Source organism: Natrix helvetica, assembly GCF_964273705.1.
Source record: "Natrix helvetica genome assembly, chromosome: 4".
NCBI lineage: Eukaryota > Metazoa > Chordata > Lepidosauria > Squamata > Natricidae > Natrix > Natrix helvetica.
In genome coordinates, this window is record NC_138550.1 from 55865480 (window position 1) to 55884285 (window position 18806).

At 38.4% G+C, this 18806-nt stretch overlaps 1 protein-coding gene across 3 annotated transcripts in view; it reads right to left on the reverse strand.

Moving 5' to 3' along the window:
* BRWD1 (bromodomain and WD repeat domain containing 1) overlaps window positions 1–18806 on the reverse strand; it is an 80425-nt gene that overhangs the window by 42866 nt on the left and 18753 nt on the right. For 2 of the 3 annotated variants that reach the window (XM_081952212.1, XM_081952210.1), the window contains exons 9-21: window positions 18646–18746; window positions 18292–18362; window positions 17108–17208; window positions 12620–12660; window positions 11616–11714; window positions 10849–11002; window positions 10025–10159; window positions 8787–8915; window positions 7750–7975; window positions 5409–5594; window positions 2927–3110; window positions 2386–2479; window positions 1799–1939 (exon numbers count right to left, since the gene is read on the reverse strand). In XM_081952212.1, the coding sequence (XP_081808338.1) occupies window positions 1799–1939; window positions 2386–2479; window positions 2927–3110; window positions 5409–5594; window positions 7750–7975; window positions 8787–8915; window positions 10025–10159; window positions 10849–11002; window positions 11616–11714; window positions 12620–12660; window positions 17108–17208; window positions 18292–18362; window positions 18646–18746 (1662 nt within the window). The remainder of the gene's footprint in view (window positions 1–1798; window positions 1940–2385; window positions 2480–2926; window positions 3111–5408; window positions 5595–7749; window positions 7976–8786; window positions 8916–10024; window positions 10160–10848; window positions 11003–11615; window positions 11715–12619; window positions 12661–17107; window positions 17209–18291; window positions 18363–18645; window positions 18747–18806) is intronic. The other variant, XM_081952211.1, reaches the window with a different exon arrangement.

Consider the following 18806-nt stretch of genomic DNA (forward strand, 5'->3'; position numbering starts at 1 on the left):
AGAAATTAAAAAAGTTTTAATAATCACAGAGAGAATTGAAAAGAGACTTGAAATTATAGATCAAAATACAAGTACAGGGACAGTGATGAAGTTTGAAGACAGAGCTCAAAAAAATCACAGAGACATATGAAAGTGGTAAGAAAATTGTTGACACTTGACAGCAAACTGAGAGTGGAGAGAAAAGACAAGTGTGAAATATGGAAAGGAAAGATCAATGAACCGGAACTTTATTTCAGATATCAGAACATAGATGAACAAAGGAGAGAAAATTTGGCAGAAATAATGAGAGTAATCTCAGCAGAAGCACCAATGATAACAAAAGTTAAGCTGATAAAAGGAGCAGATAGAGGGTTTCGAATCCTTATAAGATATCCAATGAACAACAAGTTCTTAAGAGAAGTCCACCTAAGACTTATCAAGAAAAAACTTAGAATACAGACTTTACAAATGGCAAAAGATATTGGACTACACTATTTCTGGAAGGATACAGGATGATGAAATGAAATGTCACAATAAAATTTAGTTAAATGTAGTTAAACTTTGAGTACTATGTATAAGATAAAGTAATAATAGCTATAGTCAAATAAATGATTAATAATGATAATAAAGCATTCATATATACTAGATTGATAATATGAAATTTTATACAAACTATAAGTGAGCATTATGGAGATGATGTTGAAAAGCCTTTTTATAAAAGATAAACAATTCTATATAGAATAGAATATAAAGATGTAATATCATTGGATGATTTCAGGATGATGTAATGAAATGCCATAATATAAATTTACTTCAAATTTAATATGCCTTATGTTGAAAGGATGTAATAATAGCTAGGCTTAATGGATGTTTAATAATTATAACAATTTGTATACATGACTATTAGATTGATGATAATAATGGGGAAAAACATGGAATTGAAAATTATTAGAGAATGTTATCAATGCTAAAATAATAGAATGATTTAGAATAGGATAAAAAAATAACTTTATTATTGGATATATTGAAGATGATATAATGAATCATTATAATATTAATGGTTATATATTTAGAATGCCTTGTCTAAAATGGAGAAACAATAGTGATAATCAAACAAAGGAAGCATAACAACAATGTATACAAAGATATCTTGATTGACAATATGTGAATTTTGATAAAATTCAAATGATGACTATGGAAAGGACGCAGAAAGACCTTGTAACTAATCGACACACTGTATGTAGTTGAAGAGGCTTTTATATTATATGTGTTGTGTGTTTGTGTTTGTTTGAAAATAAAAATTTTATTTTTTAAAAAAGATATTGATATCACTCATGCATTAGACAGATACAAGACTAAAGAGACCAAGATTATGGGACATAAGAAACTGGCTTCTTCAGGAAACACAAAGCTTGGTACTAATGAATTGGGTGGAGCTATATGTAGGAGACTTTTTTGCTGCTGTGGGAATTCAAACTACAAACAGCTTTTACTTTGTCCTAATTCTACTTTTTTGGATTGTTGGAGATTTCATTCTTAAGGAAGGAAAAGTAAGAGTAAATGTGCCATGATAAAAGAATGTAGTTCCTCAAAAGTGTTGAAGGTTATTTATGAATCCCTGGCCTAAGAAACTGTTCTTTAAATGAATCAGTTCGTTTAAATGGTTATGTAGTAACTATGATAATCTATCATAAAGTGATTATATAGTTTAACACAGGAAACTGTATCATATTTGTAAAGACAACAGCTTGAACTTTTGGAAATCAAAGTCAATTTTTTTTGATAATATGAATCATTAAGGTAAACCAAAAATGCTTACCTGATCAATGAATCCAAAACTATCACCTATATCTTCACTGGAAGAATCAGATTGCTCAATGTTGTTCCGTGATTGATACGATGCATATTTGCGCCTAAAAAGCCTTCTCTTAGATTCCATCAATGAATCTTCAGAATCACTCTGAATTAATGACATTTTGAAAAAGAAAATCAGGGGTTGAAATAGCCATCACTGAAATAATGGATTGAGTTCAGTCAGAAAGGAGACATGTTTTGGACACTTGACTTCAAAAATAGTGTAATAGACTTAACTACTGGAAAAGCCAATTATGCACAGTTTTTGCAATTTTTATGGTTTATTCTGATTCAATAAAGTACAATCCACAGCATGTATTCTGGCTTTCATAATAATTTTATTTAAATTATTCTTAGCTACAATGATACAAATCTATTTCTTTTGCTCGGCTGCTTTAAGTAATGTTAAATTCATTGCTTAAAGCAGCCGAGCAAAAGAAATAGATCTGTCTGGATTTTTAACTGCCATACTTTTTCATGGCAGTTAACAAGCTAGGCTTTTAAATTACATCTGTGTGTAATTATGCATTTCAAAAGTCATGGATTTCTTACCTTTTCTGAGGACTGAAACAGCTTCCTTTTCTGCTCTATTGTATACAGCCATTTTTCTTCTTCTCCTTTTGAGATCCTATATTCTTCCTGATTTCTAACATATTATTTTGAAAATTTGTCAGAAAAAAACCCTCAAATATGAAAGCAACTACTATTTTATTTATTGCTAACATGTATCTGTAAGAGAACGAACAACTACAAATTAGTTTCCCTTATACAAAATGGTTCTTCCATTAATCTTAGCTTCATAGTCTGACTAAAAAAGATGAAAAATCCAACTCCAGAACTTTTCAATTTAGAACACCATAAAAGCGGTTTTTCTTTTTACTGAAAAAGAACCAATAGATGGCAAAGACTAGAAAGTGTACCTTTATAGTAATACCATTGTTATTATAAAATGATAAAAAAAAATCAGCCCAAGAGATAAATAAAGCCTAAGAGCAACAATACTGTTGTATCAGTCTGTGGTTACAAACTAAAATGAATGAGCAGGTGCTTATAGTTAGTTTCAACAGATTTTTAGCTTAATGAGTCTGCTTACCTAAATATACTGAATGTTATTTCTGGAACAACTACTCTTCGTCTCCATGCCTGAAGATCTCTTTCTGTAGCAATTTGACTTCTTGGAGCATTTTGGTGCATCTGACGGACACCCTCAACTTGACCACTACGTCTCAGACCAATATTAGGAGGTGACTGAATATCTGAGCTTAGCCTGCGGAAATCTTTAAAAAGATTCATAAAAAATAGGTGAACATATATTCTTGGAACACAAACGTTAGTATCTATATACCTATTACCATATTCCAGCATTTATTGAATAATATTTTTATTGAGGTTTACAGATATGAAGATTAAAAAGCTAATAAAAACTAATACAAATATTTTAAAAAGTATAAGAGATAATAATTATTATAGAAATAATAATAAAGATATACAAAGAATAAACTTCTACATTTTTCAACAAGAGAAGTACAAACAATTTCAGTAACATCTCTTTTTCTCTTCAATAATCCTTTCCCCCCCCCCCTTTTTATAATGGAAGACAATCTTAAGAGTACTTTTTGAGAGTATTGTTCCAAATAATCTTGAATTATTCGAGGCATTTTTGCTTCATTCAGTATTAATGCATATCTTCAGCTTTCATTGTAATCTTAGCTCTTTCTCGTATCTTCTAATGTCAACCTTCACAGCCTCCTTATCATGTGTGTCCCGTCCCCCCCAATTATCAATATTTTCATATAGGAATGTTTTCTAAAGTTAATTTCAAAATCATATATTGGACAGGGAGTTGGAGTAAAAGACCTCCAAAGTCCTTTCCAGTCTTATGATTCTATTATTTTAAGTCTTTCTGGCCCTTTAATCTATTTATAGCTTTCCAAAATCAATTCTATTATCACCATTTTGCTTTTATTGAAACTTTTAAAAGAAAATTTTAAGTCCTTACATTTGCATAAAACTTGTCAAGGATAGAACCAGTGCAGATTCATCCAGTACAATGAAACTTGCCTTTCTAAAGATTCTTGATATCCAAAAAGCTTTAATAGGCAATTTCCAAAAGTGATTGAGAAAGGAAGTATGGGAACCCAGTATCCTTTTAAAAGCTCTTAATCTCAACTTGGGCAGAGATGGCTTTCCCTCAGTTCCCAGGGCAATAAAACCATCAGAGACCATTGTCTTATAGTCATCTTATGGGAATTCACTGTATGGAGCACTTGTGGGCAATCTTTCTTACTCTAGAGAGGAATTAATTACAGGTAGCTGATCCATTCAGAATTCATGTACTAGCAACTGTTCTGGATAACCAAATATAACCCTCCAAACACTGCCGTGCCTCATCTAAACAAGGTAAAAGGGATTACATTTTATATGGTATTAGTTAAAATGGCCAAATAGCTAATCTTTTTTTCAATTGAACAAGTAATAGTATCTGAACATTTGAATAGAATTAAGAACCATGAACTCAACTCCAAAATGCATTTTTAAAAATATGGATGATTTTTTAACTTGTATTATGTATTTTCCCCATATTATAATTAGTTTAGCATTGAGCTGAGACTTTGGAATAAAGATTCAGACCATGCAGATAGAACATCTAAAGAACAATACGGAAATAAATATAAAGTACCGGGAGTAAAAATCACATCACAGAATAATATATAAAAGATTATTAACTACTGTAATAGTTACAACAGAAATGTTAAAATTATATGACAAAATTTTGCATAAATGAGCATGTAGTCCAGTTATTTGGATTAGGAAATAATAAAGTCTTAAGAGAATATAAATAAAATTTAAAAGAAGATGAATCTTAACATTTTAGGATAACATTTATTATGAAGTATTTCAAATAAAAAATAAACCTAAAGATCAGAAGGCAAAGAGAAATACATTGTATAGTGAATCCAACAATCCTATCCCCCAAGAAACAAAGTGTTTTAATTGTGAAATATCCCCACTCAAATATAATATACTTCCCCTAAATATACTGGCATTAACATTTCTCCCTAAATCTGAGCTATGCTTTAAGACTGGAACAGGTTTCCCTCATTAAAAAAAAAACATTCTTTAGCACACTATGTAAATTATGTACTTTTAAGAATCTACAACATTCTAAAAGCCTTAGATTCTCAGAATGCAAACTGTGCCCCTAACTTCTGTTGTTAACCCCCAGGAATTTCTCAAGATTACTGCAGCCTAGTATTACCATTATAGCGCTTAGACTTATATATCACTCCACAGTGCTTTACCGCACTCTCTGAATGGTTTACAAATGTCAGCATATTGCCCCTAACAATCTGGATCCTCATTTTACCAACCTCAGGTTAAGTCAACCTTGAGCCAGTGAGGATCAAACTCCTATCTGTGGGCAGAGTTAACCTGCAATACTGCATTCTAACCACTGCACCACCACAGACATACAAAAAACTGGCAGTTAACAACAGAAATAAATACTCAAAATACTAGCAAATATTTAAGAACCTAAGAAACGGCAAAAATTAACTTCATTGTAAACTACCAACCTCTTCTAGGTGTTTCTTGTCCATAGTGTGGATTAGCTGAAACAATATCCTGGTCTATGCTAATTCTTTGGTCCTGCAATTGTTGTAGCTGTCTAATCATGCCATCAAGTATGCTGGGCTCCAGACTCTGTTCATCCTGCTCAGCAGTCTGTTGTCCTATTACTTGCTCTATAACCTCTCCGTCACCTTGCAAAAGTTAAATGGAAATATTTATTTCAGTATGAAAGAATTTTCAATAAAACCTGCCAATAGTATTGCACACTCACGTGATTAAAAGGGTTCATTTATACTCGAGAAAAGAATTCACTCTTTATGGATTTTTTGAACACGCATCAAATGTTGATACTATGGGTTCACTTACAACCACACTTCCTTTATACATTAGGACCACACAAAATTCTAATAACATTCAAATGAATATTATGAAGATTTTCAATCAATCAGGTCATGATTGTCCCAAAGGTACTTTTTTAACAGGACTTTCTTGGTTTTTTCTTTGAAAACATTTTGCTTCTTATCCAAGAAGCTTCTTCAGAACTGGGACATTCAAATGATATGCAAAAATTCCAAAAAAACCTGAAAGAAGATGCATTCTTCTTCAAAGAACAGAGAAGCCCAATCTCCTACTCAATACAAAATTTCAAATTAAAACATCCTGAACAAATTATTACATTAGAATGGCATGTATCAGATATATAATATCTGGAGGTATACGATTCTCCATAACCTCAACAAGTACAGCTAAGTATAATGCACCTTGGCAACTGTACTTTAGAAGTATCTTTGGGACAGAACTTTCTGCTAAAATGCAAAATGATTAAGTTGCCCTCTTGTCTAAGAGTAATATTCTTCATTTTTGTCAAGATGTAACCAGGCAAATATTTCTACAAAGACAGAGTTTACCCAAATAGCTAAAAAAACTTTGTTAAAAGACCCTTCTTCCAAAGGCACATCAATGGGAGAAATAGTTTTTAATGTGAAAGCAAATGTGAATGATTATAATTTCATTAATGTGAGAACTAAATGTTCTCTTGAGATGTACTTTCTCAAGTAAATTTTTAAAGCCTCAACTATAAATCCAGCAAAGGAGACAGAACGATGGATGTGCAGTGTGCAAAATGTTTCAAGTTAAAATTTTGTGGCATCTCCTATCTCATCATTTCATTGGCTGTTTTCAAGGTTGGAGCACCATTGGAATCTTTAAATAGCAGTCTGGCCAGTTAAAATGCCACATTTCATATTTCAGTTTCACAACTGAAACTTAAAAAGAAAAGATTTTGCATACCGCTGTATGTATAAGGGAGTTCTGAATTCTGGGGAAACCTATATTCATTTTGAGGATTTATTTATTTATTTATTTATTTTATCAGACTTATTAGTCGCCCCCTCTCCCCACAGAGACTCGGGGCGACGTACACAAGCAACGGTCTACGGACTACAAAGGAGGAGGTAAAAATAAATAAATACAATAATCAGGGAAGTTAAAACCCCAATAAGAATAAAAGTTTAAAAGCTAACATTGACAATTAAAATTAACCAAGGGGTGGAACAGTTGTCGAGATTATGCCAGGCCGGCTGGCCGAAACAGGTGGGTCTTCAGTTTACTGCGGAAGGAGCGGAGATCGGTTGTTGTCCTGATGTCTGGGGGGAGGTCGTTCCAAAGGGTGGGACCCGCCACAGAGAAGGACCTACTCCTGGGCACCGCCCTCTGACAGTCTCTAGAGGACGGCACCCGGAGAAGGCCCTCTCTGTGTGAGCGAATGGGCCGCAGGGATGTATGGGGCAGGACACGATCCCGCAGATAACTAGGCCCTATGCCATGGAGTGCTTTAAAGATGGTGACTAACACCTTGAAGCGCACCCGGTAGGCCACAGGAAGCCAGTGCAGCTCGCGCAGGAGAGGTGTTATATGGGAGAACCTCGATCTCCCCATGATTACCCGCGCGGCTGCATTCTGGACCAACTGCAGTCTCCGGGTGCACCTCAAGGGGAGCCCCATGTAGAGAGCATTACAGTAGTCCAGACGAGACGTCACCAGCGCGTGAGTGACTGTGCGCAGGGCCCCCCGGTCCAAAAGGGGACGCAATTGGCGCACCAGGATATAAAACATAGATCAGAATGTATTACAATAGCATTTTTGTTGAAAATTCCAAGACTGTCTCAGTAAAAGAATATTGGTACCAACTCTAATCTAATTAAAGCATTAACATTTTATAGCTTGAATATCGTGAATCTATTACAAGTACAATTTGAAAACAATATATTTATATAACATTTTTATCAGGTTTTATCAATTCCAAAGATAAGATTTTTGCCATAGATTTAAATATTCCTTTCATACTTGTTGCTATATATCCCAGTTGAGGAATCAGATGTTCATCTGCACAATTCTCTCTTCCTGGTACCAATCGCTGGTATTTTGTTGGGTGGGGATTTCCATCTACATCTACCAAGAATGGAGGAGGCATGAGGTGGGGTGCCTGTTGTGTCTGTTCATCTAGGACATAATTGTTAGAATCTCGAATCAGTGGTCGATAGTCAGTGTGGAAGAACATCTGATCAGGAATCTAGAAAACAATGAAGCTTATATATAATTAACTTTATTAACTATATCTAAACTAGATATGTTATAGTGAAAACAAAAAAGGTAAACTTCAGGAAAACTATAATTTATCTTATGAGAAATATTTAACAAATTTCAATCACTGGTTTCCTAAGAAGCAAATTGTTGTCATAAGTCTTATTTTGATTTAGCTCAATCACTCATACAAAGTATTTTTTTAAATTATTCCTTTTGCAAAAAATGCTTCTCTGTGTTCTCTTAAATCCATCTCCAAAAATGACAATGTTTTACTATAATTCCAGTCTAATTTTTTCTTCACTCTTTGGTGTAATATTTGAGACTTTCAAGGTAAATATTTTGTTTTGCAAAACAACAGACTAGGCATCTAAGCGTAAGAAATGTTTAATCTGTGTTTACTCAAAATATAGCTGAATTGTCTGTGTTATACACAAACAGAAATTGGTGAAATTGTTACTTTTCATAAATTAAATATTTGTATTTAAATATTAACACAAAGGATTAATAGTTTAGCAACAATCTCAATAATTTCTATAATTTAGAAACAAAAGAAAGCCCATCTTTGAGACTAGAGAAGGTAACTACTTGCAGTGATGTACCTTCGTTCTTTTTTTTTTAAAGGCAATATGTTGTTCAGTTCTCAATCCCTCTACAGACTACAAATTAGGCTACAGTCTAATTACCAATTAAAGCTTTTGCTGAATGTATGCACATGAAATAAATGAATATATGACAAGTTTGGTGAGCTTAGAACATTATATATTTTAACAGCTAAAAAAAATAAGCTGTAACAATACCTTTTCATATGATTTGTTACAACCAAACCCAAATATCAAGAGATGTCCATGAGAATCTGTACAGGTAAAATGCTGGCCATCTGATGAAAACTTGCAGTCAAACACAGCACCATGTCCTTGACCTTCAATCTAAATAAAAATCAAAACAAAAACTTTCCAGACTGCTTATAGCTTTTCAGATGAAGTCTTATCCATCTGTAACTAACGACCTTTGCCCCATTAGCACAAAATGTGCATCTCAGCAAACAGCTAAGATTAGTAAAAAGGAATCAGCCAAGTTACTTAAACTGCCTTTTAGTTTAATTAGGACTAACGTCAAAGTGAGAATAACTTCGGGAGACAGTAAAAGACAGGGAAGATTGGCTGTGATTCATGGGGCCGCAAAGAGTCAGACACCGCTTAGCGACTGAACAACATGATGAGAATTGATACTTTAAAGTATTTGTGGTGCTGGAATAAAACTTTTATCAGATAAATAGCTCCTCAGTCTAGAACAAAGATATCAAACTCAAGGCCCACGGGCTGGATTCGGCCAACAGGGTACTTAGATCTGGCCTGCGAAGCCAACCTGGGAGCAGCAAAGGACGGTCCTGCGGTGCCTCGGCCTGGCCCAGGTTGACTGGGCAGTGATCTACAACCTGGTGGCGGTTGGCAGTGTGCTGGTGGAGACCTTGGCAGCCGAAAACTTGTTTCTTCCTCCTGACCTCTACTGGTGGTTTCCCATCTATCGCTGAGAATGCTTTGGTTGCAAAGCCATCTCCTCATGTGGAGAGAGTGTGATCCTCCCTCTGACCCACATACCTTGCCCTCCTACACACACCATGATCAACCTGACCAAGGAGAGTGAGCACAGCAGCAGCAGCCTCGTGGAGGTGGTAAGCACAACCCGGCACACCTTCAGGGAAGCTGGCTGGGTTGGGCTGTGGGACCCCAGTGCCCTGGGAATTTGAGGGCTGGGCTGGCTACTTGCTCTGCTGCCTCGGGCTCTGGACAGCCTGCACTGCCATCCGGGGTCCTCCTGAGAGGGATGGCAAGACTCCTCTGGAGGACAAAGGTTTGGCCCTCTCCCTGGTTTCGTCTTCCTCTGCTGGAGAAAATGGATCCCCCCCCCCCGGCCCCACCTGGGCCACCACAGGTACTCCTGACATGAGTGACACTGAGCTGGCCATGCCATCCCGCCCACACCCACTCAGTCCCCATAGCCTTGCTAAAACAATACTTTTAGAAATAATATTTACCATATTAAAATAATGTTTCATTTGAATGCCTTTTTCTATGTCCCAGATAAAGATATTGCCATCATGGCCTGCAGACAACATAATCCTGGAATCAAATGGATGGGGCTCCAAAACAAACACTTCATCTGCATGTCCCTTTTTGAATAGAAATTAATGTATTAGTCATGGAGAAAAGTGGGTTTTTCATTATTAATTGTTAAATTGCAAATAAATATCTATGGATTCTCAGTCACCCAGGTCATGATTGTCTCAAAGGAGCTTCAAAAGGCAACTAGACTTTCTTTGTTTTTTCTTGAAGATGTTTCACTTCTGATCCAAGATGCTTTAGTTCTGACTTCTTCTTTTGCCTTTTGAAAAAGCATCTTTGGGACACCCATAACCTGGATGTCTGAGAATCTCAAGACAATTTATTTATCCATTTATCCAAATTTAATATCCAAACAGATTCTGAAAACCCTGATTCTGAGGCATAGGGATAAACAATCATTGAAATTTTGGTTACATATTATAGTGTAAATAAAAGGTTCCAAAATTGTCCAAATGTTGGCTTTCCCTAGCTTCAAGTAAGCATTTTGTTATTTTATTTAATAAAGCCATATCTCATTTTTGCTGAGTTTTTCTTTAAACAAAGGCTATTATCTAGCTTCCACTTGGTGCTATCATTTCTAGTCTCATTTCTAGTGCCATTCACTACTAGCCACTTAATTATTCATGTTTGTTTCAGCTTTCTTAACACAGTGTCCTAGGAGTATATCATATTTTAAGAAAATATATCTAATATTTCATCCAAAGAAAAATTATAGGAAACATAAATTTTTACTTACTTTGAGATCATGTAAAAGCTGCCCAGAATAAGAATTCCACACTTTGAGCAGATGATTGTTCACAGCAGTAACCACTACATTATCGTTTCGACTCCAAGCTATCATAGTCACTTTGGGTTTCATAAATTTATCCTCCTCTGCACACAAGTCACTGCTTTGAATGAATTCAAGTAAACATTTAAATACAGTATTCTGTATTTCAAGTATGCTATTTAATTCATGCTGGGAGAAACAGCAGATTGTCTCCTACTGAAGGCCAAGGCCCAGAAGTATTGTTCCTCTATTGTTGGGCCAGCCATCTAGAATGGCCTCCCACCAGAGTTGTACTTGGTCCCAACTATGGTCACCTTCTTGAAATTTCTTAAATTGGAGTTTTTCTGGAGCACTAACCTAACAAGTTTATCTATTTTGATTGTTGATTTTGTTCTATAAAAATATTTATTTTTGTTTGTGAGCTATGTAAAGAGTCAATGTACAATTGTAATGAGCTATAAATATGACAAAGAAAGTTTAAAATATTAATATAGAAGTCACTCTGCATTGGGAATATGTTTGCAAAAATGGGCATACCAAACCTTTCTACAAATACCGAACTATATTAACCCAGTTATTTTAAAGTAAACTGACCTTAACCCTTCCACCAAACTATGTCCTTTTTAAAAAAAAGCATTTCTCCCAAATATTTATAAAGTTCCTCCAAATTACATAGTGCAACGTTTTTCAAATTAATTTAATGCTGATACTATTCACAAATAAGGTACGCCTACCTTGGTAATTTGTCAGCCATATCCAACAAAATGCTCTTCCACTCTGCTTGCTGAAATCGCCAGATTCGGGCTGTTCCATCTCTGCTGCCACTTATGAACCTTAACATAAATTTAAAAGAGTATGTGACATACAAAATAGAAATCATTTGTTCATATTTTAAATAGCATCTTTCTGAAATGCTGAATCCATGCTATTGCATATATAAAATGTAACTAGAGCAATACCTCCCACAAAAGTTAGTCTCCAATGATATTTAAATGTTTCTTAAGAACATAGAGATCTTTGTTATATATTTACAGCTCACCAAATCATACAGTAAGGGCCAATCAACAATTTGTCTATTGTAACAAATGCTCTGAACCCCCGTCTACATATTCCTATATCAGAAGAGAGTAGATATTCTCCTGAGCCATTATTGGTTTCTCTCTCAATATATTTATTTCTATTCTGTTCACAGGTTGGCAGCTGTAACTCTGAAGACAGGGACAAATAAACCCATACACACATTAAAGTACAATAACCTTGCTATGTGAGATCCAAGCATATGGGCATCTCATTCCTGTATCTTCTTCTACAATAAGCACAATATCTTCTAAAACTAGGCCGTCCAAAACTGCCATTGTGGAGGTACATACAGTGTGTGTGTGTGTGTGTGTGTGTGTGTGTGTGTGTGTGTGTGTGTAAATGGATAAGTTTCTTTGATAGATCTTACTACTAGAAATGAATAACTGTCTGTCTTCAATAAAAGTTGCTCCTTCCAAACTACAACTTATTTCAGCAAAATATTCAATAAATTATGATATTTCAATTCTGAGTCATATGAATATCAAACTTGTTTTCTGGATGAATACCCATCATCATTGTATTTCATCTATATGCTACTTTCTGTTTCTCCCCCCCCCAAAAAAAATCCATAGAGAACATTTATCTTCTATGAATGTTAAAACAATGCTAGCTTACTTTGACATAGTTCATTTAACAAAACAATCTTCATAAAAAATACCTGTCATCTCTGTTTGAAAACTGAATACTGTCAACTTTGTCCTGAAACAAGAAACACGAGTTAAAATAAAATTCAGGCAACATGTGTTCAAATTTGGAAATAGTCCTACTTTTATTTAATGAAAGCAAAGTAAGATCATGGTGATAACAGGATTGTCCATATACAAGAACAAAACTGAATTAGTGTCCAGATATTATTTATTTATTTTTCAGTCTCTTAGATTCATAATATATTGAATATGAATATGAAACTAACAAGTTTTTTTGATAAAAAAGATAGAATTCAGCATATTGTGAGCTTCATCAGAAGGAATTAAATATGCTTTGGAAGTCTTCAAACTTTGCATGAAATCACAAACAACTGACCAGGCTTTGAAAAGCAAAAGGTTTAGGTCCAGTGGTCATTTTCACTGTCACCTTGAGTTCCTTGGTTAGACATCATACTATCTGCTTTTCCCCTGCAATGGCTCATCTGTACTATATTTTTCCTTGACAACTTTAAACCAAATATTGGGGGGGGGGGGGGGGGGGGGTTGGTTCCAAACACCAGACTTTGAACCAACTGCTTTCTATCTAGCCGGGAGCAAGAGGCTAAATCAAAATCCTACTCCATTATCTGTTTCAAGGGCCTCCCTATAGAACACAAAAACATTTAAGTTTTGCTTCAGCAGCAATCCCAGTATAAATATCTTGTTTGTGAGAAGGCTTTTGAAACTGCAAGAGCATTCAGATCCTCAATAACCGCCCTGATGTCTTGAAAGTTGGACAGCGTGCAAATTTAATTATTATGAATGAAGCCACTCTGGCTTTGTCACAAAATCTCCTTCTGAATAATCAGAATTATTCCATTACTTTCCAATGGACAATTTTGAGAAATACTGTAGTTGAAATATGGCATGTGCAATAATGAAGTAAAAGGCTTGAGATCCGTATGGGTAAATTGATCTGATCTGCAAATGAATTAACCTTGTGAGGCAAAGTTCTCTATCCTTGCTTCAAGAAATATTTTTAGAAGACATCCTTCTATGCCTATACCAGTGACGTGCAGTCAGTAGAGGCAAGGGAGGCAGGGCCTCACCTCTCTTCATGGAATAATAGTATATAATATTATATACTATATATATAATATTATATACATCCGTCCGGCCGCGCCCGGGAGACGCGGAGGGAGAAATGTTGTCGGCGCCTCCGGATGACGAACCAGTCGCTTGCTTTCGTCATCGGGAGGCCGACAACATTTCTGCCTCCGCGTCTCCCGGGCGCGGATGGACGAAGGTAGCCAGAATGGCGCCGAAGCAGTCCGGCGAGCGAGCGAGGCAGCGAGATCTTCGGTCACTCGTCCACCGGACTGCTTCCGCATCTCCCGGGCGCGGATGGACGAAGGTAGCCAGAATGGCGCCGAAGCAGTCTGGCGAGCGAGCGAGCGAGCGAGGCAGCGAGCGAGGCAGCGAGATCTTCGGTCACTCGTCCACCGGACTGCCTCGGCGCCATTCTGGCTACCTTCGTCCATCCGCGCCCGGGAGATGCGGAAGCAGTCCGGTGGACGAGTGACCGAAGATCTCGCTGCCTCGCTTGCTCGCTCGCCGGACTGCTTCGGCGCCATTCTGGCTACCTTCGTCCATCCGCGCCCGGGAGATGCGGAAGCAGTCCGGTGGACGAGTGACCGAAGATCTCGCTGCCTCGCTCGCTCGCTCGCCGGACTGCTTCGGCGCCATTCTGGCTACCTTCGTCCATCCGCGCCTGGGAGATGCGGAAGCAGTCCGGTGGACGAGTGACCGAAGATCTCGCTGCCTCGCTCGCTCGCTCGCTCGCCGGACTGCTTCGGCGCCATTCTGGCTACCTTCGTCCATCCGCGCCCGGGAGATGCGGAAGCAGTCCGGTGGACGAGTGACCGAAGATCTCGCTGCCTCGCTCGCTTGCTCGCCGGACTGCTTCGGCGCCATTCTGGCTACCTTCGTCCATCCGCGCCCGGGAGATGCGGAAGCAGTCCGGTGGACGAGTGACCGAAGATCTCGCTGCCTCGCTCGCTCGCTCGCCGGACTGCTTCGGCGCCATTCTAGCTACCTTCGTCCATCCGCGCCCGGGAGACGTGGAGGCAGAAATGTTATCGGCCTCCCGATGACGAAAGCAAGCGACTGGTTCATCATCTGGAGGCGCCGACAAAATTTCTCCTTCCGCGTCTCCCGGGCGCGGATGGACGAAGGTAGCCAGAATGGCGCCGAAGCAGTCCGGCGAGCAAACGAGCGAGGCAGCGAAATCTTCGGTCACTCGTCCACCGGACTGTTTCCGCATCTCCCGGGCGCGGATGGACAAAGGTAGCCAGAATGGCGCCGAAGCAGTCTGGCGAGCGAGCGAGCGACGCAGCCTGATCTTCGGTCGCTTCCAGAGCCGGAGCGGGATGGAGCAGCCACCGCCTTGGAAGTGAGTCGCGCGGACGGAGCTTTGGGGCTGAGGAGAGAGGCAGGGACGGAGGGAGTGGGGGGAGAGGAGCCGCCCCCCTCACCCCCCAGGCAATGGGGAAAGCTTTCCCGAAATGGGGGGGTGTCGCGGGAAATAAAAAGGGCGCGCGCTGGGGGGGGACGAAGGAGGCTTTGGCGTGCCTTAGAGGCGGGCGGGCAAGCAACGAAAGGAGCAGCGAGGGCGGGCGGTGGCTGCAGGCGGCAAGGCTTGAGCGGGGTGAAAGGGACTGGTGCCGGTGGAGGAAGTAATGCTACGCCGCGGTCCCCTTAATGTTCACTCAGGAAGGCGGAGAACGAGACCACGTGGTCTGCACACGTGGTCTGCACACGTGGTCCCATTCCCCGCCTTCCTGATGACGTCACCAGCCTCCCCAGCCATAACCCTCACCGCACGTCACTGGCCTATACAAAGGGGGAAAAGCACCAGAAGCAAAATCAAATAGGAGCAAAACTGTAAAGATGCATAAAAGATCAAGATGATGATGATTATATATTTTATTCATTAAACATGAAACTCAGCCAACTGAACATTCAAAAATGCATCACAAATATCACTGACTGGTGCTAATGGTTGATACGATTTTCTGCCAGCGTCCTAGGTATCAACAAAGTATCTTAAAATATACGATATTTTGAGTAGCGCAGTTTTTTGCAGTTCTGTTGATGTTATTGCAGGAAGCTGCAATTTGTTGATGTATCTTATAACATTCTTGGACATGGTACCAAGTGCCCTGATGACAATGGGTATCACTGTTGTTTCATCCATAATCGGGTAGTTTTGATGGCCAGGTCGCGGTATTTTGTGATTTTTTTTCCAGTTCTTTTTCTTCAACTCTGGCAATTCCTGGTACCGCAATGTCAATAAATTGTGCGTTTCGGCCCTCTACAACCGTGATATCTGGTGTGTTGTGTTCCAAATGACGATCCCTCTGTATTCAAAAATCCCACAAGATCTTCACCTTCTCATTTTCGGTAACTTTTTCAACTTTGTGCTCCCATAACTTTTTGGATACAGGTACGTTGTATTTTTTACATGACTAGTGGATTAATTTAGCAACTCGGTCGTGTTTAGCTTTGCAATCAGTTTCTGCAATGTTTCTGCATTCACATATTAAATGTGAAACAGTTTCAACTTTGTTGTTGCAAAGTTGAGAGTTTGGATTGCCAGTTGATTTTTGTATCTTCGCTTTCATGGCATTAGTCTGTAGTGCTTGAGCAGCCAGTATTAAACCTTCTGTTTCTTTCTTGATGGTTCCCATCTTAAGCAATGTCCATGTCAAGTTGTAGTCACATTTGCCTTCAATGTTTTTCAAGTGCTGTCCATGCAAAGCTTTGGTTTTCTGTCTATTTAATCTGTCATCCAGTTGTTTTTCCTTATATTCTGCCTTTGTTTCTGTTATTTTTATACTGTTCTCGGTTTTCATAGCCTATAGCGATTTTTCTGTACTCTGGTTCATATAACCATTCAAACTTTGTTTTCTTCTTCTACAGTTTGATGGATTTGCAATAGCCCTCTACACCCTATTTTTCTTGGCAGATACAAACTGTCGATGATGTTATTATTAGTATTATTAGTATTGAAACATATTGGCCACACAACAGCAATGGTCTCTAATATTAGTTAGTATTTGCTGCGTTATTACATCTTATCACAAATGTAATTTTTCTAAAAAAGCTAAGCTGACTTCTACTTTCAAACAGTACAAAGTGCAGCATTTTGTGGTTCCCATAACAGTAATTAAAACTCCAAACCCAAAGGGATGCAAATACACTTCTTAACCCCTTAACACTTGAGATCTCCTCTACATCCCATTCTGTTGTCTATATGAAAGCAAGTCCTATTAACCATAGACTATTTTCAGGTTAAGGACATTATGATCGTGACTGCATGGTTAAACTTCTTTATAAGAAATAAAGAAATCCTACTTGTTCTACATTTAATTATACCAATTACTTCAACCTGGATTGTGAGATAAAATGTTTTCTATTAAAATGTGAATTTATGGCAAATTTAATATTACATTACTTACAGCATGGCTCTCTAGTTCTGCAATTTTTTCAGGAGTTTCAGAACCGAAATAATATATTCTGATAACATGGTCAGTACTTCCAGTTACTAAAAACATTCCACCTAAAAAAAATTAGAAATTGCTTAAAACAATGAAAGGAAACAAATGTAAATGATGGACTGGAACCAGAATAAATTGGATTATTTCTAAAGAAGTTGATAGGTTCGTTAACCAATTTGTCCTGATTGTAATAGGTTCTCTTAAGCCAGTGATGGCGAACCTATGGCACGCATGCCACAGGTGGCACGCGGAGCCATTTGTCAGGGCACGCGAGGCGCTGCCCTGTCAGCTGGCCAGCGCACATGCGCACGCTGGCCAGCTGATTTCACCTTTTTAAAAGCCATTTTTCGTCCTCCCCAGGCTCCAGAGGCTTTATAGGAGCCTGGGGAGGGCGAAAAGAGCCTCCCCTGCCCCCCCAGAGGCCCTCCAAAGGCTTCAGGGACCGTCCGGAGGCTTCCCTGAAGCCTTCGGAGCGCTTAATACGACCCTCCGAGCAAACAGGAAGTGACTTCCGGTTTGCTCGGAGGGTCGTTTTAAGCGTTCCGAAGGCTTCAGGGAAGCCTCCGGACAGTCCCTGAAGCCTCCGGAGGGCCTCCAGGGGGGCAGGGGAGGCTCTTTTCACCCTCCCCAGGCTCCTATAAAGCCTCTGGAGCCTGGGGAGGGCGAAAAAAGCATGTAAAAATGGGGAGGGGGATCGCGTTGTGCGCGCATACGCACTGGGGGGGTCGCACATTGCATTATGGGTGCGGCACGCCCGCACACGACCCCCCTGCGCTCCCCCCTCGTGGCACGCGAGCCAAAAAAGGTTCGCCATCGCTGTCTTGAATTGTATCTAATCCCATTTCTACAGATCTGGAAATATTTTTTAAAGTCTTCAGTGAAAAACTGTCAATTAGTCTAAGAAGATTTGGATTATTCATTGTCCAATTCTGCGTATACCTACACAGAAGTCTACTGAGTTCAAACAATTTAATTACAACACTAAGCAACATAGTACCTGATTTGGGGACAAAAAATAATATGTATGTATGTATGTATGTACATATGTACTGTATATACATACATACGTACGTATTCTCTGAGGTTGGGTAAGTATAAAAGTGAGTAGTACAAACACATTCGGCTTTAGTATGTCACATACTTACCAACACTAAAAGAAGAACAAAGCATCTGAACTCCAGGTCTAGGTTTTTCTGTGAATTTCAATGGCCTGTTACTTCAAAGACAATAAGAGTTAACTTGTATGTATGTAACACTATGAATAGTATGGAGATTTTACATTAACAGTTCATAAAAATAAATTCCTATTTCCAATGTATTTGGACATCTCCATATTACAAAGAAAATAGCTTTTCTTTGCTTCCTTTAAATGCCATAAGATCCTCTTTTTATACTCTGTAATAAAAAATCATTTTCTTATTGAAATATAAAAATAACTCTGACAAACTAAACATACTATTTATCAAAAAAAATAATCAGTAACATAGAAAGATACATACTTAAATTTCATGGATATGGTATCCCACTGCCAAAAGCATACTGTTCCATCTACACCTGTGGACGCCATGTATCTTATTGAACCTTTGACTAACGGGCTGAACTGTAAAATAACCAGTTATAGTGTGTTATAAATAGACAGACAGACAGACAGACAGACAGA